We start from the raw sequence: 27,500 nt of genomic DNA, 5'->3' as shown, positions 1-27,500 counted from the left end.
CTCTAAACAAAGTGACCGCTGGGCCCTGATTGGTGCTCTGGCTTTGCGCTTCTTTCGTTTTGACATGTTACGTTTTTATACACACAGAAACCAAAAGGAACGACAGATTTCTCAAAATGTAGGAGGAAAAAGTCGGATATTAGACTCTGAAATGTAGTGGAGTGAAAGGAGGAAGTCGCCCAGAACGGAGAAACTTCAGTACAGATACACCAAAAATACTAAAGTACAGAAACTAATTACATTTACTCAGTTACTCGGTTACTGTCCAGCACTGGTAGACAGAGCATGGGCAGGTCACTTACAGAGAGAAAGTCAGCGATATACATTACACAGGTTTTCAGGGCTGAATATAAAAAGCATGAACAGCCCAACTTCACTAATGCATGCATGAAAAACAGCAACAGGCGTGTATTTCCATCTGGACTTACTATGCAGGCGTCTTTCTTCAGTTTTCAGGAGCTTGGATACGGACGCCGCCAGAGTCGCTTTGCCTGCATTACTGCCACACACCAATGCACCTCTAGAGCGCTTTACGGGTGAGTGAAGTGCCATGTGCAGATAAGTTACCAAATAACAGCACCGCCATCAAAATGCTGCTCAGAACTGAAGCATGGGGTGGGTTTTCCAAGACAGCGCTTAGGCCAAGAGCCAGATCAGGACGCTTCATTTTGAATGGATAAGCCTCATTGACTGTGCGATTCAGCCCAAGATCTGATTGTAATCTCAGCCTAAAAAAACAATTCCAGGTTAGTCCAAGACTGGACGATATGGCAAAAAACTTTCCATTCTGCCACTCAAAACAATCATAACTCCACCTTAACTTTATCAGATGTTCCGGCGGTGACCGCTTCGGTCATTTCATTTAAAATAAAATAAGTTTACCTAATGCTTCGGAAATGACGGCGTTTAGCGTTACACGTGGATTTTCAGGCATTGGGACACGTTTACTTGGGACAGTCGTGGGCTGGAGGTTAGGGATCTGGCCCTGTGACCGGAAGGTCACCGGTTTGATCCCCAGCGCCGACAGTCCATGACTGAGGTGTCCTTGAGCAAGACACCTAACCCCAACTGCTCCCCGGGTGCCGTGGATAGGGCTGCCCACCGCTCCGGGCAAGTGTGTGTTCACTAGTGTGTATGTGGTGTTCCACTTCACGGATGGGTGGAATTTCCCTGTTGTGGGATCAAAAAAGTATCACTTACTTACTTCAAAGCAATGGGCTCTAACTGCTCACCATGTGACAGGGATGCAGCCTCACTTCCGGCTCTAAAGTGCAGGCGCGTGGCTTCAATAAGGCCCCGCCCACTGACTAAAACTCAGTGTTTTGGTAGTGACATGAAATCATGGCATATCATTTTATTTTTATTAAAATGTTTTCATGTCAAATCGTTTAACTTCACAGTTAAAGAAATCAAAAGGATCTTTTTAAGGGAGATACTGGGGGAAAACCTTAATAAATCAAAGCATTATTTTCACAAGTGTAAATTTAGGGGGTGGGGTTTGAGGCAGACACCCCTCAATAGAGAGTGTCCTATGAATGAGGACTTTGTACATGTACTTAACGTGTTAGTATCTCTATATAATGCTTTGCATTGATAGAAATAAGAGCTTTAATTCTTGTAAATATGCTTTTTTTTTTTTTTTTAATTGTGAGAGCGTCGCGTATTAATTCAGTACAGCGCTCCATAAACAGGTTGCTCTTCATTTCAGACTCTACAGTTGGCCTAAACCGGTCTTTCTGTGTATGTAGTTCAATCGGCATTCTAGAAGGAAGATACTCGGATAAGCACACAGTGACATTTATCACCATATCATATCCTCATGTCACCTTATTCCAGAGGCCTTCTGGAAGTACAGGGAGGACAACGCGGGTGTAGTTCCTGAGGTGTTCACAAAACACGGCTACCCCACCTTTCCGCCGGTGAAAGAAGAGCGGTCAGCGAACTACTGCTGCTCTCCAGCTGCCATCAGCACTGCGGCGCACGGTAAGAGAACATATACCCAGCTCGGTCAGGACGACCGAGTCACGGCAGGGCTGTCCAGCGCCCCCTGCTCAGACACTCGACTGAGCTCGGTAATAACCTCAACCCATAACCTAATCCTCGGTAATTAGTGTGTTAGTGAACTGCAAAGAGATCTGCAAAGATACTTTTCCACACCGCAAAAGTTCAATCCTTGACCTCAACCCAAAACCTAATCCCAACCCTCACCTTGACCTCAACCCAAAACCTAATCCCAACCCTCACCTTGACCTTAACCCAAAACCTAATCCCAACCCTCACCTTGACCTCAACCCAAAACCTAAACCCAACCCTCATCCTGGTCCTAATCTCACCCCTGTTGATAGTTTCTACAGTTTGTGAATGTGCAGGTCTGGAGATCATTTATAGAGGACTATCCAAATAAAGTGAGACTGTACAGTGAATTAAAACACTCATCATCATAAACTGTCCCCGACTCTGGGCCCTCAGGGGCGGGTCAGCCCAGAGTCGCGCAGTCTCGGTGAGCTCGCCTGTGTACAGAACTCACGCCTGTTCACTCTCCCACAGACACTCCGGCTAACCCAGCGGAGGACCACGAGCAGACGGAGGCCGTGCTAAAGGCAAGTTCACGAAGTTCAGCATGACGCGATGATCAGGCTCAGGGCTGTACGATTCCAGCGTAGCGTGGATTAATGACTCTCTGAGCCCCGCAGCGCTCGCGCTCCCGTCTCACAAACATCGCCTAAGGGGACAGTCCATCTATATTGTCCATTCCCAAACGTGCCCCTGTGAAATACCTGGGAATGGACTCTAAAGCGTGGCCATGACTTAGACATGTTGTGAAGAAGGTGGTTGTTACTGTTCAGTTGTGGCCACAGTTTAGTAAGGCAAGGAAATGAGATGATGTCATTCAACTACTAAGTCAAGGCCATGACTTCCTCATCCCATTCCTACACTTTGCTAAGTTGTGGCCATGTATTATTTGCATTAAGAAGGGATTCCACCACTGGAGCTGTAGATCTCTGTAATTTTACTGTATTTTTACCAGAAAAAAAAATGTAATTATGTAGATGTAATGAAACTCCATGTAAATCAATGACTATTTAAATTCACGCCCTGTCCATATCATGCTGGCAATATGACTCTTTAAAAGCTGTATAGATATCTATACCTCACATTAGGGGGACCAGTAAAGATGGTACAGTAGATATCAGAACTCACCGTTTTAACAAGTAGAAACCGCATTACAGATCTCTGAAAATTTACCAGCAAAAACCGTTACAACTTGTACCGCCAGCGTCATTAAGGCTAAGCCAGCTTGCCATGAGCACGGGGTCAGGTTGTGGACATCTCCAAATCAAAAGCAGGCTCAGTAGAGATGAATGAATAGAGGCCTAAACCTTTAACTAGCTAGTAAAAGGCTGGACCCCCTTTTTCCTTCAGAACTGCTTTAATTCTTCGTGTCAGACTTTCAACAAGGTGTTGGAAACGTTCCTCAGAGATTTTGGTTGGTTATTTGAGTTCCTGTTGTCTTTCTATCATCTGGAACCAGTCTGCCCATTCTCCTCTGACCTCTCACATCAACAAGGCATTTTCGTCCACACAACTGACCGCTCACTGGATATTTCCTCTTTTTCGGACCGTTCTCTGTAAACCCTAGAGATGGTTGAGCGTGAAAATCCCAGCAGATCAGCAGTTTCTGAAATACTCAGACCAGCCCGTCTGGCACCAACAACCACGCCACGTTCAAAGCCCCTTAAATCCACTTTCTTCCCCGTTCTGATGCTCGGTCTGCACTTCAGCAAGTCGTCTTGACCACCTCTACATGCCTAAATGCAGTGAGTTGCAGCCGTGTGATTGGCTGATTAGCTATTTGTGTTAACAAACAACTGAACCTAATAAAGTGGCCAGTGAGTATAAATGCTACCCACCCATTGACCACAGGCACAGACCAAGCAACAGTACTGAGGTCAAAGCATTCCGTTAGACCGGCTGCAGGTCCTAAATATGTTATTCAAATACAGACTTGCTGACAGAGCGAGTAGCAGAGACCGTCGGCGAGGCCTGATATGATTGGCCAACAGCTTACAAGGTCTGATACGATTGGCTGAGCTGGCGTTACAATTCTCATCGAGGCTCAGCAGCAGGAATATAAGGAGCCCCGTCCTGTACAAATAAAAATAAGGCATGGCCACAACTTAGTAAGGTGTGGGAATGAGATAATTAAGTCGTGGCCACCCCTTATTAACGCGTGGGCCCACACCTCACTAAGTCACGGATGTGCATTAGGATCTCGTTCCCACGCGTTAGTAAGCGGTTAATAATGAGTCTCAGTGACTGGACTATACAGAAATTGACAATCACTGGAATTCCCCTTCAGTGGGTTTTTAATCTTTCCTAAGTCACACACTTTACAGACCTCGGCGACAGTAACGAGGCTGATAAAACACTTCTCTCCTCTAATGCTTCCCTCTTCTGCTCAGCAGATTGTAGACCATCTACAGAACCTGGAACACTGGAGCCCCCTGTATGAGCACGAAAGAAGTTGGAGACCACCAAATTCCTGGATGGAATGTCTTTGTAAGTTACTAAGACCACACACACACACACACACACACACACACACACACACACACACACACACACACACACACACACACACACTATTTTTATATTATAACGACCCAAAATGACTTGGAAAGACGTCTGGTTCCATTGACTTACATTAAAGGTAAAGCATGCTTCTCCTATAAAGTTCCTATTTTGCATATTACTATTTTGGAGATGAGGTTTTCTTCTGACAACAGCGAGATATATATACACACACACACACACACACACACAGCAGAGGGGTATATGCCGGGCATGGGATAAAAATGGATTAAACAAAAACAAAAAAAAAAAAAACCAACATCAAAACCAAGTTCAACAAAATGTTAGCAAACAAGAAGCAGAGGTTATGGTGGAAGAAACAGCCGACAGGAAGAAAATCCTCTCTGAGAAAATGACAATTATGGGTTGATGTCAGAAAACGAGACGAGGACGGACAGAAGTTGGTAAACCGATGAATTGAGATGGTCAGCTGGTCAACTCCAACAGCCCGAGACGAGCGAGTCTGACGAAAAGCTAAGAAAACCTTTAAGACCATAATATGTTCCAAGAATCCCGCTCGATCTTGGAATTATTCCTAAAAATAAAGCTAAGAAAAACAATTTAAGAAGAAGTTTGAAGAATTTTTCATAACTTTTGTTTTCTTAGAAATAAAGTTGAGAAGAAACATCTCAACCACTTCATTCCGCGAAAATTCTGAAAGATTGGTGGAACTCCCGTCCTTTCTTTTATAAGTGCACAGGTTTAAAGGTCCGGTCTGAACAACGACCCAGCCTCACTTAAACTCTTGTCTGATTTCAGATGAATCCGTGGACTGTTCGGCCTACCCCTTCCCGACAGACTGTCACAATCACAGTATCACAAGTCAATTTCCCTGAGACCACCAGCCAGACTCAGACTCCCACCACCACTCAGAGCTGCAGAAGCAGCTACAGCTCATCACCAGCATGAACAAAGCGCAGTCGGGCTGAGAGGTAACAACTACCGGACATTTCTCCTGACCACCTGGGCGTTCTAGATAGGACTTCGGCAAACTATGACTGTATATGAATATAATGAGTACTGGGAATGTTGAATGTTATAGAGCAGTGACTGTGGAACGCTGGGCCGTACGTATCAAGCTCCTCGGGCTACGTTTAGACCTTAGACTAACACAGTAGTGCCAGATCTGCAAGGTGCGGAGAGGATTTCCTGTAAAGACTTTGGCGTTTCATATTGACGGATATCAGAATCGTGGCCGATATTCACAGAAAATGCTGCATTGGATATCAAGGGGAAAAACGAACGTGCTCCAATTCTAGCCTGAAACAGCACACACTCTCATTGCGTGAGGTCATGTCAGCTTTTTTAAAGGATCACTCATTTCAACAGGTACTGCCCAACACTCGAGGTTTCAGAGACGGATCATTACGGCCGTCACGGTTATTATGCAGTCAGTTGGTTTCAATTATTTGCGCCGTTTACAATCATCATCCGGTTACTGGCTTTTACAATCACATTCACATCCCAACAAACAGAACACGAGGCGGGTGCATCTTGGGTTGACATAAATAATAATAATAATAATAATAATAAAAACCCTACTCCACCATTAGAGGGCAGCGGTGAGTACTGTTTATTGAGCTCGCTGGAAGCCAATAAGCACAGATTCATGTGTTGAACCTACGCCTGAGAGACTGTCCAACTGGGGACATTGAGCTAAAGTGCTGCAGAGATCAGCGTCGACCCTCATCTAACGCTCTGAATTCAGTTCAGGAGGCCTTGCTGATTAGCTGATGTGCTGAAGTCTGGACTCGAGCCGGACATGCGATTACACCAACTGTATTTTTCACCCTTCGGTCACTTAAACTTCGGACATTTGACGCTGATCTCAAATCAGTCTCTTTCCTCTAGACCAGTGTAATTTATATCGTCAGTTAGCTGGAAACAAGTGTGTATTGCAGTGGGAGGCACCACACACTTTTTTGTCTATATTTGCCAAAAAAAAAAAAAAAAAAGTAATTTTCACAACACAGTTGAAAACCGGGGTATCAGCAGGTTCTCCTGAAGCCTGACACATAAGGAGCTTGATATGTACGTTCCCAGAACTTGCTTTGTGAGTTCTGTATTGCTTTTATGAATAAAGTTTGCTATTATATGAAATGAAGTCAAGTCATATGTTGCAAAGAACGTGTGGAATTACTTGAAGGGAGAGAAAAATGGACAATCGCGTCTATTAAGACCACTTTAATGAAGTTCTCATTCACGTGAATGGGCTTAAATAGGGCTGTTTAAATATACAATTGCAAAGCAATCAGGCCATTTTATCAAGCGAGGTTCGGGAAGCAACGTTCAAGTGAAGGGCAACAGTTGACTCCCCAAACACGAGTAACAAAGAAAAAGAGTCAGAGGCTGGAAAAATAAAGACAAGTCCAAACGTGGGTGCTGATGGTTAATAGTCAAAAGCTTGGCTGAAGCTTCGCTTCTGACCACCACCTCGTCCACCACCTCGTCCACCTCCTCCTCCTCTCCATTTCCCGCCAAAGCCCTTTCGGTCACCCCCACGGAATCCACCACGACCTCCACCTCTGCCTCCGAACCTGCCGGCTCCCCGGTCGCCGCGGGGGCTCTCCTCCAGCTCGGGGAGCTCGGTGGCGATGGTCAACTGCCAGCGGCGGCTGTCCTGCCATTTGTCCTGTTAAAGCAACACATACAGAACAGCTCAGCGTTTCATCTGATAGCCTAGAGAGAAGTTTCATTCAGGCCGACTTGTTTTGACAGCCAAAAACGACTCCGTTCTGTGTCCTCACGGTGTGAAATTGGAGAGCCTTGACTCGAGCTTAAGGAAGCCAACTTAAGGAAGGCCAGGCTTTCAAACCTGCATGATTCCATCAGCGTGACAAATGAGCCCGACATGCTCTTTCAGCGTATAGCCTTTCAGATGACTTTTAGCCTTTTCCACCAAACATCACTTGGTGTATCAAATTCTGCAATGCCTGCAATCTCGCTCTCCCTCAAACGATTCAAGAAGTCCATACCTGGATTTCTTTCACCTTCTCAGCTGGGACATCAAAACAGACCCCCTGTTAAAGAAAAACAAGAGATTAAAAACGGTGATAAAATCTCCAACCCAAACATGCAATAACTAAAAAAAATAAATGGTTCTAATCATTAAATACGGCCTCCTCTGTCAATTTCACTAAAATAAATACAGAAATAAATCTATGTTTTGAATGTTAATGATATGCTCTGAAGGTCACTTTGCATAACGCACTGCTATTTTAAGATGTCTACAATGAAATAATCACTACAAATAAAGATGTCCACATAACGCAGCATCGCTTTATCCTGAAACATTATGAAGGAGGAGGAGACAAAACCCGGCTGGTGTACTTGCAATGCTCAACGTGGCATCTACAAAGTCTCTACAACAACAGTAAATTCACACGGGGCAACAATTCCGAGACGTATGAACGGCTTAAAATCTTTGCAACGCACCGTTCTGCCCTTGAGGAAGGTCATTCGTTTGATCTGGTCGTCCATTTCCTCTCCAAGCTGTTCCTTGATGCCTCGCCAGGCGTAGCCGATGTTGTGCATCTCCTGAGAGCAGTTGAGTACTAAGGTGGTACATCCCTGTAAGAAATAACAGAAATAAACCATAAATTCATTAAATATCTCATTTGATAATTACCGAGTCATTACAGAGCTGGATTCTGGGTAGTTTTGCGTCAAATTTCATCTGAATTTGAACGTTGACTCGTGAATGACGGTCCATCCTCCGGCTTTTGCTCAGCACTGCAGAAGCTACTTACAGCATCAGAATTCAGGAGAGATCTCTGCTCCAGGGTGGTGGCTCCTGATATGTGAGCCAGAGCAGCAGCCAGCGCCTCCACCGGGCCTCGGTCTTCAATCAGCTTCTCAGCCGCCGAGCGGAAATACTCCACAGCCGCTGCCGGCACGGAGTCCAGGTACCTATGACAAGCACATCAAGGGTCATTGACTTCGCGGTTAAATCGATCCGCCAGTGTTTTTCCCCAGCGTCCATCTGCCGCTTCTGTATCCAACGGTCAATGACCACAGACAAAACAACAGAAAACGCACTGACTGGAAATCCACTTGTACTTGTATATTAAATACTAATATATTAATATACACTCACTGGCCAGGAAACATAACCAAAGCTTGTGCAGAAGCTTTGTCCAACTTCCTGAAGCAACGCAGTGAACAAGCGACTATATACTTTCACTTTTCCAGTATCCACTATCAGAGAGGAAGGACTGAGGCACTGCGGCTTCGTTCATGCTTTGGTGGTCAGTATAGAGTACTGGGTAACACCTCTGCCTTCCATGCTGCACAGTGGGGTCCGTTCATCAGCCTGGGCAGCACCCTACACTGACCAATAAGAGTCCTTGGGCAAGACTCCCAACACCACCTTCACCTACCTGTGTAAGTCGCTCCAAATAAGAGCGCCAGCTGTCATAAATGTAAATGTTTACTTAGAAGGGAATGGCGTTAATAACACTTCACATTCTTTACACTAAAGAGCAGTTTTACCTCTGAAAGAATGAATTTTACTGATTTACAGCTTAATATAAAAATACCATCAGCTGAAGGATGCTCAGGAACAACTAGACAACAAATCTGGAGATACTAGGTTTCTGTGTGACAGTGACGATAGACTGATGTGATGATCTGCCCAGTGGCTTCTATTCTAACTGTGTTTCAACTCAACGAGCGCGCCGCTCTTCTCCAACATCTAGATGACCGTGAGCTACAGATGCAGCAGATAACTAGAACAACAAACAGTGGGGAGCACCTGGACTCCAGTGTTCTTGAGAACAACGGTTGTAGTTTTCCCAGCTTTAAAACACATAATTCAGCTCTTTGGTAACCGAGCTGAACTGCAGGAACCTGAACTCGATTCAAAGCTGAGAAAACCAGTACCAGGACCCACAGCGTTGCGTCCAAGAGCCACGGTTCTGATTCAGTAGTATTCGTTTTGTTCACCTGACGGCATCTTTACTGGAGGATTTGATGATGTCGTTAGCAGTTGGGACGCCAACACGCTTGAAGGTGATGCCCTGGTGGATAGAAGAAGAAGAAGAATGGTCAAAGTCTTGCAGGTCATGGGATGCTGATTATAGAGTGAAATGGCTAGTAGGGACTCACAGCCTTCTGCTCCACATATCGGAGTTGGTCTTCCTCTTTTCGCTGGTATAAACAGATGCAGATGCCGGTTCTTCCAGCTCTGCCGGTTCGCCCAGATCGGTGAATATACGACTCGACGTCCTGAACACAAAACAGAAATGCAATTAAACAGAAGGTTAACGCATCAAAAAGCCTACGAGACTCCAGGCGCCAGACATTTGCATAGGACTGTGCATCTAATAATTTCAAGACATCAGTCTGCTGTAAATACCTGTGCGCTTGAAACCTTTTAGTTCACGCAAATATCTGCCAATAGCGGAAATGACTCCTGATATCAGAGCAGCCCTGTCATTTTCATCATTACTACATTAAAAACAGCCAAAAAATTACGCAGTTTGTTTGATTGTATGCTTTGAGCGTCATGACCAACCTCTCCCATAAAGGCTTCATGTGTGCTGATGGATCAAGGCATTCATGAGTGTCAGTAAACAATTCTTATAAAAATAATGCCGTCAATCTTCAACCGTGTCAAGTCAGAGGTGCTTGAATTACGTATCAAAGTACAGCGCAAATGCAACGTGGGACTCCGTCCATGTCGTGTACCTTGTGTTCATTAGAAGGTCCAAATTAGAAAACAAACCATTTCACAAGATGTTCTCACCTTGGGAGGTGAACACTGCACAACCAGATCAACTTCTGGGATGTCCAGGCCTCGAGCGGCCACGTTGGTGGCCACCAAGACCTCAAAGGTGCCGCTCCTGAAGCCTTTCAGTGTCATCTCTCTCTGCTTCTGAGCAATGTCTCCGTGCAAAGACTGGGCGTTCTGCGAACATCAGAGAAAGTGATCGGTAAAGAACCGCCCTCTCGTTCACCACACCTGTAAACGGTCAAGCATGAGAAGTGATGAACCTGTTTGATGGACGGGTTCATGGAGAGCTCGTGGGCTTGTTTCTTGGTCTCGCAGAAGATGATCGTGCGGCCGTGGCTGCCGCTGTAGACTTGAACGATGTCCCCGATGACTGCTGCCCTCTGAGACCAGTGGCATGTGATGGCCAAGTGCTGTAGAAAAGGGAAGAGCGGAGAACTTCTGATTAGGACTGAGGTGTTCAGGGAAGGAGCCCGAAGCACAACCAGCGTTACAAAATGCCGTTCGCGCAGTTACACATTTCCACCAGAGAGGTCTCCAAATCCTCACATCTTAATATAGTTTTATTTCTTTGAAAAATGCAAAGACAAACTATAACATCTAAGTTAGACACCCTCCAAATATTATGCTGGATAATACTTCCAGAGTTTCCATAAAGGCTTACAATGTGGAAAGAACAAATCCAGAAATGCGTGTCGTTAACGGTGTAGAATAAATAACGTTCTGTAATAGATAACAGCATTACTTTCTATTGTTGACCCTAGTGTGGGAGTCTGCTGGCCAGTAAAATCAGATGTGGTGAGCTCTATTTACAGCAGAAACCCCGCAGTTTGTCAGGATCTCCAGACTCAGTGTAGAACCGTGTTTATTCAGAAGAGCTCCACACTGGCTTCAAAGGAAAAGCAAACAAAAACACCAGCACAGCCATCATCCACCTACATGCAAAACGCAGCGATGGGCGGTTACCGCTCGGATGGCCCGCTGCCAAGCCTGAGATCCAGCGATTCCTAAGAAAGATTCCTCTCCCACAGGCATACATCCTCATTCTTCTGTGACACCTAGTCGGACCAGGTATTAGCCGCAGAGCGTACCTGCTCGCTTACCAAGTCCTGCCAGCTCCTCTAAAACGCGACGCGCTTTAAAAACTTACCTGACATTTCAGCAGAACAAACAACCGCATTCTAATGAAGTTCTACACGCCAAAAACAACGAGACACACAAATGCACTGATTTTTCTCGCTGCTCTTCTGAAGTTCTGAAGGGGAAACGCACTAAATCTGAGCACGGAGCTTGAAGATCCCGTCACTCACCTCCACTGTGGTGGCTGCCTTCTGAGTCTTTTTGCCGATGAGGTCCACGTGGACGTACTGGGAGCGCATGTACTTCTTAGCCACATCGTAAACCCACGGAGGACACGTAGCAGAGAAGAGCAGAGTCTGAGGGTTGCTTTCAGCACCTGGAACAACGTGAACGGAGCCAGTTCAGGTTTATGAGCGGCAAAGTCAAACATCAAAGCATCTGCCCATCGGCTTCCACTGCACGCCGGGTGGAGGGTCTTTCCTGTTCTTTCCTAACCACAGGGAAACCGTTCCACATGCTTTAAGTGGAATTCCGCAGAGTTCAGAGCCCTGCATTAAATACGGAGATAAACAAAGTCATTCCGACTTGGCTTGATGCGAAATGTTCAGGGTGGTGATGGGAACCAGACGGCGCAACGTCTACAAATGATTTATTTCCGTCTTTTTAAAGCACTCTGTGAAACATGCTTTCAAAAAAGTGCTACATAAATAAAGCTATAATAATAATAATAATAATAATAATAATAATAATCTAAACTTTTGCAATTATTCCTAAACGTTTAAATGTTTTGCTATTTTATTTAAAAAGCTTATATTTCTAAATGTTGTATCTTTAGTTTTGTCTATAGAGAAATACCAATTTTAGATAAGAGTTAACACCAGCCGAAAACACCACCATTTTTATTTCATTTATATTTAATTTTATTTAACGTTTACAGCTTTGATGGTTCTCGTTGATTGATGTACACGTCTTATTTTGCCTTCCGACCTCCTGTCTGTAGCTCTGCACCAGAACCAGATTTAGAAATACGTTTTCGGCCAAGTGTTCTGTAATAACGCTTGTCCAGCCATCATAAAACAATAGCTCAGGTATCAAAAGCAAGCATGCCTGCTATATTTTCCTGTTAGGGAGCTTGTAGAGACGTTACAAGACTTCAGACGTCTGGTTCCCTTCACCACTGCTTTAACCTATTCTGGCACATTTCACTTCAAATCCACTCAGACGCCCCAGACAGAAGTTAGGCTGAAAACGATGAAGTATTGCTTTAAATCAGAGCAGCCGCAGACGGTGCAGCGTACCTCACTGATATCAATCAATCAATCAATCAATCATGCCATTCAGATCACGGCTGCGCATGCCTGCCTGAACAGATGACTGATGGCTCGGCACTCCCAAAACAAAGGTTTGCGCAAGTATTCTGACTCAATTAGGAAAGTGATGCTGTGATACTAACGACAAACGCCTGCACACATCAGTCATCAGTGGGCTGGGTAGACGTCACGTGTCCTCACGAGTCCAAACACCCTTTCTAAAGGAGTTCAGCTGCACCGAGAAGCAGCCACAGGTGCTCAGAACTTAAATCATCCCCACAGAAAGGCAGCGCAGACAGAACGGAGAGGCCGCGCAGGAGCCCGACGTCTCCATGTCCAACAACAAACGGGACCTAGAGGGGTTTTATTTTAAACAGCCTCCTACAGAAACTTCTACAAAGACCTGATTATCTCGTTTGTGGAGAGAAAACAAAAGAACGGAAACGTTACGTCGTCTTAAGGCGGATTAAAACGGCACAAAACCGGGAAAATAAATAAATAAATAAATAAATTAAAAATAGCAGGTTTTGGGCTGAATTCCAGCTTCACGTTCACGGGAAGTCGTACTGTGTCCCTAAACCACACGGACACGTCTACGCGACTTACACTTAAGACCTGGACGCGGTCTGAGCGAGATCAGAGACGTTTTGGGGACGCATATACAAAACCGATTCGGGTGACTTGACTCGCAGTGTCTGCTGGCAAAGACGGCCTGAACAAGCACAATTTGGACAACAGACGTGTCTCGGCTGATCAGCTACATCTGGGCCAAGTGGGGTCAAACTGTTCTTTTACAGGTCTGAACTCCAGTCGTTCCCAGCTTATTATTCCCTTTAAAAGCCGTTACAGTCGAACGTAACTCTTCTACAGTTTTACTATAAATACTTCACCTTTGGCGTAAGAAGCAGAGAGAATCTCCTCCACTTGTTCAGCAAAGCCCATGTCCAGCATTTGGTCCACTTCATCCAGAACCACGTGTTTGAGCTGAGAGAGATCCAGCTTGTTGTTCTGCAGATGGTCTTTAATTCGGCCAGGAGTGCCCACCAGAATGTCGATGCCGCTGCGAATTGCGTCCACTGTTGCAGAAACGGAGCACAGCAAGTCAAACATCAAAGCCAGCACAACAAATCAAACACCGGAAACTGTGCGTGAAACGTTACAGTTCATGATAATTAAACCCCAAGTTTCCAACTGTAACGTTTAAATCACAGCTGCTGACTTCCATCACTGTGACACACACTTAGGTCATAAGTGACAATGTGATCGGCGTTAACGGGGAACTCCACCTAATCTGCATAATTAAGGGTTGGAGATGTAAACGGAGTCGTTCAGGGTGGTCTGGGGTGAAACGCTCGGTTATAGAGAAACAGAGTCAGAGCTGCTCAGTGTTGTTGATAGGAACCAGATGTCCACCTCTAAAGGCTCCTCTCAGAAAGATGTCAGACAAGATTTGACCTAAACCATATATTTTTAACAGCTGCCCACGCTGGATATGTAAATGTGCGGCGTTGTGAGGCCGTGAGCTGTGGTCATCATGAGCTCTGGTTCCCTCAAGTGCAACAACGTATGGCCAAAACTCTCCAGACCCTCTTTCTACATTAGGAAATTGAGGTCCGGTAAGTGAGCATCCAGCGCTAAAACGCTCACAGCCTGCATAACCTCCACAGAAAAGCCCTGCCAATGGAACGGGGAGCCCTGGAGAAAGAACACACGAGCCTAATGCAGACCCAGGGCCAGAGGGGTAGTAAGCCCCCCCATCAAGTACTCATAATGTGTGTAACATTATAGTGTCTCACTTTAAAAACCCATAAAATAGATATTTTATACCTTAAAATCAAGGTTTTCCTCGTACCAGCACTTCGTGACGCAGACTTCATTTAAATAGAAGAATATCAGACTGAGCACAACGTTTATCTGCTCAGCTGACCGTTCTGAATTAAACATGACCTGTTCATTTTTCCTACACATTAAACTCACTAAATAAACCGATAGGATTACAAAAACAGTCAGATGTTTGTTTCTTGTAGAAGTTTTCACTTTTTTCACTCAAAAAAACCAAAAAAAAAAAAATTTTTGTTTTGCACAACAGACACAATAAAATGCACCATATTAACCCTTTAAGCACCTTTTGACTCAACGCTCTATACCTTGAGGGTTGTACGCGGTGCCTCCATAGAAACAGACAACGGAGAGCTTCCTGGTGACGTCCTTGAAGTCTCTGGCCACCTGAATCGCCAGCTCTCGGGTGGGCGCCAGAACCAGCACCTGTAAATACACCACACTGTTCACCCAGTGGTTTTAGCAAAGACCCACTCTGTTCATCTGAAGAGGTGAAGACGGGGGTTTCATATTTTCTGTGTGACCTTAAATCTTTAGGTCTTCTCCTTCCTTCCACGAGAACCCGGCGACTTTTACGCCTAGACGTTTTTCTTCTGTCGCCAGCTCTTAAGGTTCTAACATCAGAACACGCTAGGAGAACCCACCTCTGTCGAAAGGGCCTTGGGCACTGGAGAGAGGCTCCTGGGCCCGACAGTGCCTCGCACTTCAGTCACGTACTGGACACAAATGACTGCCCCCATTACACTGCCCTGATTACTGCGGCACCATAGGCACGTTCAGAACACGCCGTTTCTCACTGAGGCCCAACGGTCTCTTCAACAGCAGCGGAGCAAGAGAAAAACATTAGATATGAGAAAAAACCTGCCTTGGGTGGTCTTCCTCTCCTCTTGTCTTCGGGCCCCGACTGCAGCTTCTCCACCAGAGGGATGGCGAATGAAAACGTCTTTCCTGTGCCGGTTCGGGCTTGGCCAATCACATCCTTCCCATCATACACCGGATTAAACGTCTTCACTTGGATGTCGAACAGATATTTCACTCCACGCGCTGCGGACAGATCAACGTTTCGACCACAGTTTAAAGCCGGGGCTGAAACAAAAGGCGTGCACACGATGTCGGAAAGAAGCGGAAAGCCAGCGGCGGCTCATACCTTCAAGAAGCTTGATGGTGTTCGGAGAGATCTTGAAATTTGAGAAAGCACCTTCTCTTTGCTCTGGGGTCTCCTGAGGGAAAGGTAAAGGCAACAGTCACTCAGATTGAACACAAAGCAACGTACACAAAAAAGGGACCAGCCAGGTCAAATTTACTGTACAATTATGAAGTTATGGTACAAAACAATCAACCTAAAATTGACATGATCCTTGAGGTTCATTCATGGACCTTAACCCCTTTTCACAACGGCTATTAAGTATAATTTCAGCTTGTTTTGGAAGCCCCCCCCCCCCCCCCCAGTTTCGGAAACCCCCCCAGCCTACACCAAGTTGATTCATTTTTAAATCTACTTTTAATTACATTTTTAAAACATACAATTTAATTCAACTACATTAACAGACCTGATTTCCATTCCAGTTTTAAAGGGACACCACATTCACATCCCTAGAGGAACGGTGCACAGGCTCCTTTTCGTTTTTAATAGGAAAATTTACAGTAATGTCTGGAGTCAAGATGAGGTCTATGGGATCCAAGCACCTTCAATCGTACGCGCTACAATCACCACCCCTAAATAAAGGAGCTACATTCGTACCCTTGAGGGCACCACCCCAGCGGCTGCGTTCGGACCCTGAAAGGAAGGGATTTTTTGGGGGGGAAACGGAGAAATATCTAACATTTTCACTTCGGCATTACAGTCAAATATTCCTCAGCCAAGGCTGTCGGTCGACGACTGACCAGTTTTATTTGACTCTGAACTTGAACTTGCTTCTCTTTTATATATAATAAGGTCTTATCTTATCTTTTCCACATTACCAGTTTAAAGGTCCTTTTACAGCAGCCCGTGTTCATCTACAGATGTTTGTATATTAAGACCTGCTTTTCACTGCCTAAACGTCAAAATAGTGACCAAGCCTGTAATTATTCTTAATGACGATCTTGAAAGTTTGCATCCCCTTAGATATTCCCCATTTAATTAAAGATACCAACAAACCTATTTCAGGAAAACAAGCCAACATCTCATCCGACAAGTAAAGACTGTACAGTAAAGACTAATCATGGAAGAAAGAGACATACTGGCTCCTATCAAAGGTGCAGAAAAAGAGCACAAATCCAACCACCTACGAACATTTACGCGTCGGATTCATGGCGTCGAGACAAGCGGAGGTTCGAGCGCAAACGATTAATCGGCTTCGGCGCGTGAAAACAAGTGCCAGCCTACCAGCCCCTCATTTACATGAAGCAGGCCTAATTCACGCCAGTGTTGCTGTATTAAGCGACGGCGTAGAGCGGGTCAGTTTGAGTTTGAGTGAGCGCTCTGCTCCTCCTACTGGCCGAACTTGGTGTTAACCACTTATCACAGCGTATGAGATGCTTCTGCTCTAGCTACATTTACTACTGTTTATTTTGTGGGCGGAGTCAGTAGTGATGAAATGATGAAATGTCTTGTTGCAATCAGACCTGAGCGGATGCAACTTTACCGAGTAAGGACCAGCGACCGTACCAAAGAAGGGAAGCCTGCCTGGATTGTCGAGGTATTTGCAGGACTCCAACCCAAACAGTGTGGCTTGAAAGTCCACATCACAGTGAACATCTGAGGAAAGCTTCTAGGAAGCCATCAGACACAAGGCAGCAGGTCAGCCGTTCGCACAACAAACCGACTGAGCTTTAAAATGAGTCATTTGCTCACGACGAGCAGGAGCATGCGGGGCGAGATAAGAACTCAATTATTGATGTTTTGACAGGGCTCTGCAGAAGGAGCGCAGAATGAACGCGCTCCGATATCAGCTCGGCCTAGACACGAGCTTCTTAACGCCTGGCAACAAGACAACGATCTCAAACATGAGGCGAAGTCACAACAGGACCCATCTGGAAAAACAGATTCCGCTCCTTCTGCAGCTTAAAGAGCGTCATAAGAGAAAACCTGAGGGATGTTCTGATGAAGGCCACGTCTGACAAGAGGACAAGCTGTTTGAAACAGATCTGTTGGTAAGAATGAGCCAAGATCACAGACATCGTCAGCAGTGAAGCTCCAGCAGCTCAGAGCGTTCGGCGCTGGTTCCACAGCACTGGATGATCTCCGAAATCCCACTGAAAGAGCCGTGAGAGCAGCGACGCCCGACACGCTCAGTCCAGTCTGGGATGAGTCTGACTGTGGTGTTGATGTCGTCCGTACAGCTGGAGGAGGTTCAGACCGAGACCTTGTACAGTTACATAATAAACTTCATGCTCAGTTAAACCGTTTACAGTTCACTGCTCTGATCTGGAATGACTTACAAGAGAAATACATCATTTTGAAATCAGATCAAGCTTCTTGAATCACCCAGTTTACTTAGTTTATAACTCAATTAGTGCCTTGGGATTAAATGGATCTTAACCCTTGTAAAGATCTGAGGTCTAAATATTTAACTGAATTTAAATAGTTCCATGTAGTTTTTTTGCATTTCACTAGTTTGATATTCATTTAAACAGCCTTTGTTTGGGATGGGTTGTGCTGGAAGGGGGGGGCTGTAGCAGGGTTGGGGAGGGTGTGGTGGTCCACTTTTAGATGAACACCAAGCCTTAACAAAGAACATCCTACCATCTCCTTCTCGCTGTCACTCCCGGAGTCCTCGCTGGACTGTGCTGGCGTACTGCCTTTGGAATGTCCGTTGAGCTCCGCCTGAGACTTCGGCGATTTCGCAGCAGAGCCGTTGACCTCAGCGGCCCCACCGACTGCTGAGCCCTCGGCCGTCGCCAGTTTCTTTTTCTTCTTCTTCTTCTTCTGCTTAGTGACACCAGAAGAAAACCATGATGAAACAAAAAAAGAGCAAGAAGACTCAGATTACGTGAAACAGGCAAACACACGGCTCTGCGGAAAGCTCCGAGTCGTTACCTCGCTGGACTTATCACTGGACGAGTCTATGAGCTCATCCCCGGAATGAGAGGTTTCCACTTTAATTGGCTTCTTCTTTAGGTTTCCGTTAAGATCGGGAGACTTCAGCGAAGCCCCGACGGCCGCATCCATCTTCTCCTTTTTGGTCTTTTTGGGAGCCGGAGGTTCGCAGTCAACGGCCTCCTCTGTCGCTGCCGCCTTCTTTTTCAGGGTCTTATCCTTCTTTTTCTGAGGATAACAAAAATAAACATTATTCAATTTGGAAACAGAGACCAATGAGAATTTGACCGAGGGTGTTCTTATACAGCAGAACCTTGTAACCATCTACTTTAGTAAAAACCAAGACTCAACAACAACAACAACAACACTAAAGCACTGCGACAGGAGGTCTGGGCTGGCACTGACATCCTATATCCATGTACACATCTGCTCTTATTCTCAAATGTAAACACTGGAGCAACATCAACACTGTCAATCTACCCACACCGACGTGACTCACATCAGTGGGCATCCCTAATTACAAGGGATAAAATAAATCAGTTAACCAGCTGCTTAGTGACCACAACCACAGACACATGCGGCATAATGAAGTTTCGATCGCATCACAGCGCCGTCGATCACGTGTATTGTTTATGTTACACATGTGACTCACTGAGGAGTCTCAACCTGTCCGGTTCCACAGAAGCATCAACGTTACCAAGGAAATGAAGGGAAGTGTCCCATTTCACCTCAAACACCCTCGACTGTCTTTGTTTACTTTCCCGTAATTATATTATGGAGAAAAAAAAATCTAGACCGTCCCTTTAACCTCAGGGTGACGGGAAGGGTTAAACTGCTGTGGGCCGAATGGGAAGGTGCATGTAAATCACCTCGTGGCCTGGAGGTCAGGGCCCTGTGACTGGAAGGTCGCCGGTTCGATCCCCAGCATCGACGGTCCATGACTGAGGTGTCCTTGAGCAAAACATCTAACCCCCAATTGCTCCCCGGGCGCTGCGGATTGGGCTGCCCACCGCTCCGGGCAAGTGTGCTCACTGCCCCCTAGTGTGTGTGTGTGGTGTTTTACTGCACGAATGGGTAAAATTTGGAATTTCCCCGTTTGTGGGATTAAAAAGTGGCACTTACATGAAACACGTTGGCTTTCAATTCACTGAAATGACCTATAGTGCAGCTCAATTTCTCAATGTTTACATTCAACATCAACCACTTTCATAACACGCACACATCTAGTTTCCACGACACTGGCCCTTTAAGGAGCAAGTCAACGTGAGTCCACGTGACCCATCCACACTGCACGTGGCGAGCAATACAATAAACGGGAATTCCAGCCAATTTTCAAGATTTCTGCATATATCAGCCACTGAGATGGTCACTCAGAGTGGACTGGTCAGAGACGGGTGCCCACAGAGACCCTGATTCAGATGTCCAGTGGTGGGGACAGTCAGTTAATCAGGGGACAAATAAAGCCCTTTTCCACAAATACAGCCAGCTGATTTAACTCCAACCACCGGTGAACCTACACGAGTCTTCTGAGCGTTTCTAAGGAACAGTGGAGATCAAACAGGGGGGAAATCTGAAATAACACGCTTTCTTTGGGGACTATATTGCGTCACAACACCCTTCGTGTATCCCTCCACCACGACTAGCTAATAAACATGCTTTAGGCCAAAGCCTCGCCGCCAAACTAGACATCAGGCGAGGTGCTCACAGCCTTCTGGTGTAGATAACCAGCTTTCTGCGAGGGGCTTTTAGAGGGGGACGTCTGGTTCCTATCACCACCGCTGTGAGCGGTTCTGACTCGGTTTGATTCTGTAAAACGGAGCGTTGCGCGCACCGAACCGCTCCGAACGACTCGGTTTAGGTCTTATCCGCGCTCTGATCGATGGTTAACACTTACACTGCTAAATATCTGATCTTATGAGCGACTTCACGGCCAAACAGGAAAGCTGAGCCGCCACGTGTGCGGTGTGCGCGTTAGTTAAAGGGCCAACAGGCTAACGCTCCGGCCCATTTAAGCCCCTCTCTAAAGACACACAGGCCAAGTTTCTGAGCTTAGCCAGCGGCAGAAACGAAGATGGTGTATCGGTGGTGAAGTAACAGAGAAATAACTCCATTTGTGGCCCGACAAAGTGCTTGTCTGGACAAGCCCGTTAGCTTAGCTTGCTCCGATTCCGAGTCGCTCGGTTCACTTCTGGGGGCCGACTCATTTGAACAGCTCAACTCAGATAATAGTAACGCTATCACGAGGACTCGCGAGTCGGCTCACACAGCCGATTCAAATGAATGATTCGCTCAGGAGTCGGACACCGCTGGGAACCAGCGAGGTTATAAAAGCTGCCCAGCAGCGCCGGGTTCGCGCTTACCTTGGTTACTTTAACGCCCTCTAATCCCTCGTCCATGCTGTTCGCTGGGATAGCGCTGTTACCGCTCGGGGAGAGGACGGATGGCATGGTGTCACTGCCCGGAGAGATGGACGCAGCCAGCGCTGCGGTAGGAGGCAGGAAAAGGAGCGAGTCCCGCGTGGTGCGCTCGGTTCACGCCCAGCGCGTTTCTTCGGGGGCTCTGCAGCGCCGAGCAGTCGCCCGAGCGCCCCCTGCTGCCTGCCCGCCGCATAGCGTGCCTGTTATATCACAGCAAGACGACTCGGTGCAGAAATGACGACCGTGCGCAATTAAACGGCTAAAATGGAAATAAAGTCATCCAGAGCGGTTTGGTGTGAAGCGCCCTCTCAGTCAGAGCTCTTCACAGTGGTGGTGATAGGAACCAGACGTCCACCTCTAAAAGCCAAAGGCTGTGGGTTCACTGCCTGATGCCCCTGTTCACCGACTCATGGTGGAGGGGGCTCTGTGGGACAAACGGGCCCCGAAGAAAACTTATCCCTGCTGGACGAACCCATAGACACCATTAGGTATCTCTGTTGGTTCTTGGTGGTGTTTCAATGGGTTGCTGTGACAGTGTAAAGGGCCCTGATGCTTTAACATGTGACCACTGCCTCGTTTGGTGGGTTTCTAATAAGATCTAAGAGTGGAAACATTTAAGCCAAAACGGAGCGTTTGTTATTATAGTTCACTGCATTTATTCGTGCTGTTTACAGTGTTCATTCAGCTTTTGGGTGAGGTTTAGTCGGTTATGAGGCGGAATGAGCAGCAGGGGGCGCACCTTCCCTCCCTGCTGTTTACAAACCCGGCTCATTTGTAGAGCTGGTTTTGACCTGTTGGTCATACCGACCCAGTGCAGCACGCGGTTCAACGTCAGCGCAGCAGCGTAAAACTTTGGGAGAGTCTGTTCAACATAAATGATGAACTAACCTAACTTTGTGTAAATAGAGCTCAATATAGAAATATGTCCACATATGCAGTCGAGACTGACGCGGCTTTTTTCTGAATTTCTACAAACACCATTTCATTTTATAGTAAATGAGTTTGGGCTGGTTTATGTTTATGAACAGACGCCTACAGATCAACATAGTAAAGGAGCTCATCTGTGATCCTGAGTTTAAAGCCAGTTTTTATTCAACTTAAACTTGGAACTAAGTTGTAAATAAATCTGAAACTGAAACTTTGCTTGTGTGTAAAAAGTGATTTCAGAGCCACTCGGTTCTCCCTGATGGAAACTGTTTACCTTCAGTGTTTTGTGCTTCTGATCATTTTAATAGACGTCAGCGTCACTAATTAATGACCTTCTATTAAAAGACTGGTTTACCAAGAGAGACGCTGGAGGACTTTCACCTGAAATGAGTTCATGAAGCCAGTCTGGTTATAAAAATGATAACAGGACATCAGAGCCAGAATTCCTCTTTTAGTACTTTTACTTTATACTTAAGTACATTTGAAGGGAAATACTTTAGTACTTTTACTCCAGTGGAGGTCTAAAGGGAGGAACTTCTACTTTTACTGGAGGAATATTTTACCTTGGGGGTCTCGACTTTAACTCGAGTACAGGGTTTGTGTACTTTGTCCACCTCTGGCTAGCACAATGTTTACAATGGAGCTGCCCTGACCTGCTACAAAACCAAGCAGCGTATGGTGGCTGCCTTGTGCCGTACAGGCCTCTGGGGGTCGCTCTTGTGGTCCTAATTCACGGGTAAATAAAAATGCATTAGGAAAATATAATGGTAACTTATGTCACCTGGTATTGACCAAGTTGTCCATGAAAAATTGTTCAATATGATGCTTTAATAAAATATTTAGCATCCATGGACCTCAGAATGAGAGACTGATACAATTACTAACATGTATACCTGCTTATATAAATGCTTGTATAACTATGCTGGTTTTTCAAAAATTCTACATACTCAGATGCAAATAGAGCGGTTCTGAGCGGTTTGGTGTGAAACGCTCCGTTCTAGAGAAAATACTGAGTCAGAACCGTTCACAGTGGTGGTGATAGGAACCAGACGTCCACCTCTAAAAGCTCCTCACAGCAAGTTATTCCATTAAATGCTTATGAATTCACTGTCTGATGTCTGAGACGCTGTTTTGTGATAAAGTTTGATAAACCAATGTTAAAGAAGTACACCCAGTATATTGTACAGACATTTTTTTTAAATTTCCCCTATTTTTCCATCACCACCAGTCCATATAAACACTCAGAAGACTCGTGTAGGTTCTCTGGTGGTTCTGGATGGTAAATAAAGTGTCTATATCTGTGTTGTAGTCATGGCGACGCCTGGTTCCCATCACTACCACTGTAAAGACGTCTGAACCACTTCACACCAAACCCTCTGAATCTCTCTGTTCACATCTCACCCACTTATTATTATTCTGAATTACTGAAAAACTGCTGGAATTCCCAGATAATATCCCAGAGAGCAGACAGTTAAGCCAATTATGGCTTTCCTATGTGAGTGTTGGTTGACTATCAGGTGAATGCTAGGCATGCAGGCCAGGATAGGGCCAGATCCTGGACAGCTCCACGCAGTTTTGCCTTGTGTCTACATTCTTAGGACAATTCTGGCTTACAAATGTACACAAGGGAAAACTGCGTGGAGCTGTCCAGGATCTGGCCCTATCCTGGCCCGCATGTAGTTGGGCCAGATTAGAGCCGAATTCGGGCCCTTTTGTTCTACTCACTTTACAGTGTGTGGGCCAGATGTGGGTTGAGGACCCAGCCATACACTCACCGGCCACTTTATTAGATACACCTGTTCAGTTGCTGTTCAGTTGCTTGTTAACACAAATATCTAATCAGCCAATCACACGGCTGCAACTCACTGCATTTAGGCATGTAGAGGTGGTCAAGACGACTTGCTGAAGTGCAGACCGAGCATCAGAACGGGGAAGAAAGGGGATTTAAGGGGCTTTGAACGTGGCGTGGTTGTTGGTGCCAGACGGGCTGGTCTGAGTATTTCAGAAACTGCTGATCTGCTGGGATTTTCACGCTCAACCATCTCTAGGGTTCACAGAGAACGGTCCGAAAAAGAGGAAACATCCAGTGAGCGGTCAGTTGTGTGGATGAAAATGCCTTGTTGATGTGAGAGGTCAGAGGAGAATGGGCAGACTGGTTCCAGATGATAGAAAGACAACAGGAACTCAAATAACCAACCAGAATCTCTGAGGAACGTTTCCAACACCTTGTTGAAAGTCTGGCATGAAGAATTAAGGCAGTTCTGAAGGCAAAAGGGGGTCCAGCCTTTTACTAGCAAGGGGTACCTAATAAAGTGGCTATTGAGTGTATATTGGGACAGAACAAACCGAGGATGAGGCCCACCAATTCCAATCTCCTTCTTCTGTTCTCCATAATGGTTGGGGGGGGGGGGGGGGGTTCCTCTGCATGTTCTGGAAAAGTGGGAATGTGAGAGCGGGAAAACATTTCAGACAAAAAGAAAAGTTCATATTCCAGCAGAGAAAGACACGGAAAGAAGATTCAGCAGTCAGGAGTAGTTCAGGGACACTAGCCAGCTAATCTCCAGCTCTAGCCAATGTTTTTAGCGCCTCTGGTATCAGTTCTGATGAACAGCCTCTGCGCTTTCTAGTGCGTCTGCCTTGAATAACAGGTCTCCACACTAAATCCAATTCATTAGGAAAGCAGAACGGGGGGCTAGCTAGCGAGCAACCGCTCCGCTTACCTTTAGCTTTTGGCTAAAGCTAAAGTGGCGCGCTGCTAACTGCACAGGTCTTTGAAATGATGGCTTTAGCATGAAAATAGAGCATCAAATGCCCGTGGGATTCAGCCTTTGGCGGCGTATCTCAGTATTTGATTGTAAAGGTTGTGCTTTGGTGACTTAGTGTACCACATTGTTGAGGAACTGAGGGCCAGAGTCCAGCACAGTTTGGTGATGTCCACTCTCTAGCACCGCAGCTAGACCTGGTGACTAAAGCTTGGGTTCAGTCAGGAGTCCTTACGTGGAAAAGAGGTCAAACTGAACAGGAGTCAGGCCCTCCAGAACGTTCTCCGAGGACGTCAGCCGATCAAGGTCTCTTCGTTAAGTGTTTTTCAGCCAGCTTTGAGTCAGCGTCAGATCCTTGGAGAGAAGCTGAAAAGGTTCTCAGTGTCATGCAACGTGAAACAGCACCACTGTTACGCAACATAAGACAAATATACCATATCTCTGTTTTACTGTGAATATGAAAAACCTGCGTCACTTTGTGTTGCAGTGTTTGGCTGAAACTGGACAATTTCACACGCAGGACTGTTGATATTATTGATTCTAATCAACCGCCTTAAATGCTGGCGCAGTTTCAGAATAGTCTAAATTAGATTTCATTATTTCGACAGTTCATGTTTTCACTGGTGGATCACTCTGGTTTCCTCCCCCAGTCCAAAGACATGCAGTCAGGCTAAATGACCCCAGGGTGAGAATGTGTCTGTCTGTCTGCCCTGCGATGGATGGGCGACCTGTCCAAGGTGCATCATGCCTTCCGCCCGATGACAGCTGGGATAGGCTCTAGCACCCCCCCACCCCCCCGCGACCCTGAGGGAGAAGTGCTTAAGAAGCTTAGAAGCTTCGTTCTTTAGCTGCTTATACCAAACCGGTATAAAAGCATAATACCTGAGTATGATCCTAGACTCTAAGCTCTGTTTCTCCGGTTTACTTAAAACTCTGCACCTCTTGTTATTTATCATATCATATTTTCATTTGATCTCTTATTTTCATATATGATGTCAAATGAACACTAATAATAAAATAATAGTAATTTCTTCTTTTATCACCCGTCTGTAAGTGTAAAAAAAGGGGCAACAGAAATGAAGATTATTGTTAGTAGTAGTATTATTAGTATTATCTGGGTTAGGCAATGTTTACTCGTCTTACGCAATGGTCTATTAAGTACTCTGCTTGTTTTTACTACTAGTCCTGTCATGGTTGGTTTAAACCCAGGCCCTTGACTTCACCTGCTTCGCATACATTATCCCTGGTGCTTTGCCAAGCTCATTAAGGAGCTGGCCAGGTTTCATGCTGGTTAGCTATCCAATAAAGAGCCAAAGGGTTGCCAAGTGTTCTTCCAAAAGCTGATCAAATTGAGCCAAAAGCCAGCGCAGTAACACACTGCCAAACTCAGCGGCTATAACATGTTATGTAACATAATTGTTTGACTTTTCTGTTGTGATTTGACTGTAATTACTGCCGCGTAGTGCTATGTTATCCTGTTTTCCCATAAAGCAATTAAACCTCCAGGTTAATCTGGAAGAGCCCTCAAGCAGGAACGGATCATGGTCCTGTGAGACCTCCGTACAAAATGGTCTTTGTGATGGTCGGGAATTTCTGTTGGTGCAGGTGTCAACATAACATTAAATCCAATAAAACAAATGTAGAAAAGATACGCATTGTTCATGCACTGAGTACGTTTGGTAGTTGGTGAATAACTATAACGGCTATATTGGGTACAGTTTTGTGTAAGTCCTGAATCAAAATTTCCTGGTTTCTTTCAAGCCGAACTGAGCCATAAAGTAAAAGACAGAAGCAGAAAGGAAAACGCGAACATCCCGTTTGAATGGCAACAGCCGTTATCTATACACACATACATTTTCTAAGCTGCTTATCCTCCTGGGTTGCAGGGGGAGCTGGATTGTATCCCAGCGGTCAATGGGCGGAAGGCAGGAGACCCCATGGACAGGTCGCCAGTGCATCACAGGGCAAACACACAGACATATACAATCATACACACTCACTCCAAGGGGCAATTTAGCATCCCCAGTCAGAAACCTACACAGACATGGGTAGAACATGCAAACTCCACACAGAGGACCCTGGTTACCCGGCCGGGGAATCGAACCCAGACCCTTCCTGCAAATGTATTTTTTTTTTTTCATTTATTTCATCATTACTTATCCACTGGCTATTCATTTGTCACGTTTACAATCTAATGTTAAGACGATCTGCTGTGGATTGTCTCAGGTATTTGAGCCACCTCAAGCCTTGTGATCCGTCCCTGGTGCTCAGAGGCTTCTGGGCGCTGGCTCCTATGACCAGCTCGGTAATCCATTCCTGCCTTCAGGTTCTTAAAGATGACACAACTGAGTGTGCACCACTACAATGTTCACAATAACATGCGAGGTAACTGAATTCGGGGGGTGTAAAGGGGAATTCCAGAATTCTTCCGAATTTCTGCATCGTCAGTGGTTAGACAAAGTCATTCATAGTGATTTGGTGTGAAATGCTAAAAGAAACTCAGAATCGTTCGCAGTGGTGGTGATAAGGAGAGTTTAATTCCTCTAACAGCTTTCTTACAGATTATTATTGCATTCAATAGCAACAAATATGTTGCCTGGTGGCCTGAAACACTGTCCTACGATAGTTTTGAGAAGGTTCTGGCCTAAATCTATATCTTTGCTTAATCTATGAATGGCTGAGAGGTACATACAAGCAAGATAGTACCCAAGCAAAAAGTATTGTTTAGTGGATTTATCACTATTTTACCATCAACATTCCATATAAGCTCAGAAGACTCGT

General features: G+C 45.6%; 2 protein-coding genes across 3 annotated transcripts in view; one reads left to right on the top strand and one right to left on the bottom strand.

Moving 5' to 3' along the window:
- The window catches only part of irf1a (interferon regulatory factor 1a), an 11,095-nt gene extending 4,359 nt beyond the window's left edge, over positions 1-6,736 (top strand). Inside the window, exons 5-9 of the mRNA XM_017687677.2 lie at positions 450-536; positions 1,837-1,983; positions 2,548-2,600; positions 4,467-4,560; positions 5,392-6,736. Coding sequence (XP_017543166.1) covers positions 450-536; positions 1,837-1,983; positions 2,548-2,600; positions 4,467-4,560; positions 5,392-5,468 — 458 coding nt within the window. The 3' untranslated portion in view covers positions 5,469-6,736. The remainder of the gene's footprint in view (positions 1-449; positions 537-1,836; positions 1,984-2,547; positions 2,601-4,466; positions 4,561-5,391) is intronic.
- Positions 6,737-6,800: 64 nt separating this feature from the next.
- ddx21 (DEAD (Asp-Glu-Ala-Asp) box helicase 21) lies at positions 6,801-21,135 on the bottom strand. 2 transcript variants are annotated; one of them, XM_017687675.2, is made up of 16 exons: positions 20,974-21,135; positions 18,614-18,841; positions 18,320-18,505; positions 15,740-15,812; positions 15,458-15,636; positions 14,901-15,018; positions 13,644-13,829; positions 11,674-11,819; positions 10,627-10,776; positions 10,379-10,540; positions 9,739-9,858; positions 9,577-9,650; positions 8,382-8,541; positions 8,068-8,202; positions 7,608-7,652; positions 6,801-7,264 (listed from the first exon to the last, which is right to left on the bottom strand). In XM_017687675.2, exons 1-16 carry the CDS (start codon positions 21,058-21,060, stop codon positions 7,022-7,024), a joined length of 2,292 nt encoding a protein of 763 aa, XP_017543164.2. In that variant the 5' UTR covers positions 21,061-21,135; the 3' UTR covers positions 6,801-7,021. The 2 variants fall into 2 exon arrangements, with proteins under 2 accessions (XP_017543164.2, XP_017543165.2); XM_017687676.2 differs by having other exon boundaries at positions 18,320-18,502; positions 20,974-21,134.
- Positions 21,136-27,500: the final 6,365 nt, after the last annotated feature.

This window comes from Pygocentrus nattereri, chromosome 22, assembly GCF_015220715.1.
Source record: "Pygocentrus nattereri isolate fPygNat1 chromosome 22, fPygNat1.pri, whole genome shotgun sequence".
NCBI lineage: Eukaryota > Metazoa > Chordata > Actinopteri > Characiformes > Serrasalmidae > Pygocentrus > Pygocentrus nattereri.
This window is presented reverse-complemented; position numbering and strand designations above follow the sequence as displayed.

Coding starts and splice junctions, on each gene's coding strand:
- ddx21 (XM_017687675.2), bottom strand. CDS start 21,060: ATGCCATCCGTCCTCTCCCCGAGCGGTAACAGCGCTATCCCAGCGAAC. Junction 15,637..15,739: donor CACCATCAAGCTTCTTGAAG/GTATGAGCCGCC, acceptor ATCTGTCCGCAG/CGCGTGGAGTGAAATATCTG. Junction 8,542..9,576: donor TCCAGTAAAGATGCCGTCAG/GTGAACAAAACG, acceptor TGCTTGTCATAG/GTACCTGGACTCCGTGCCGG.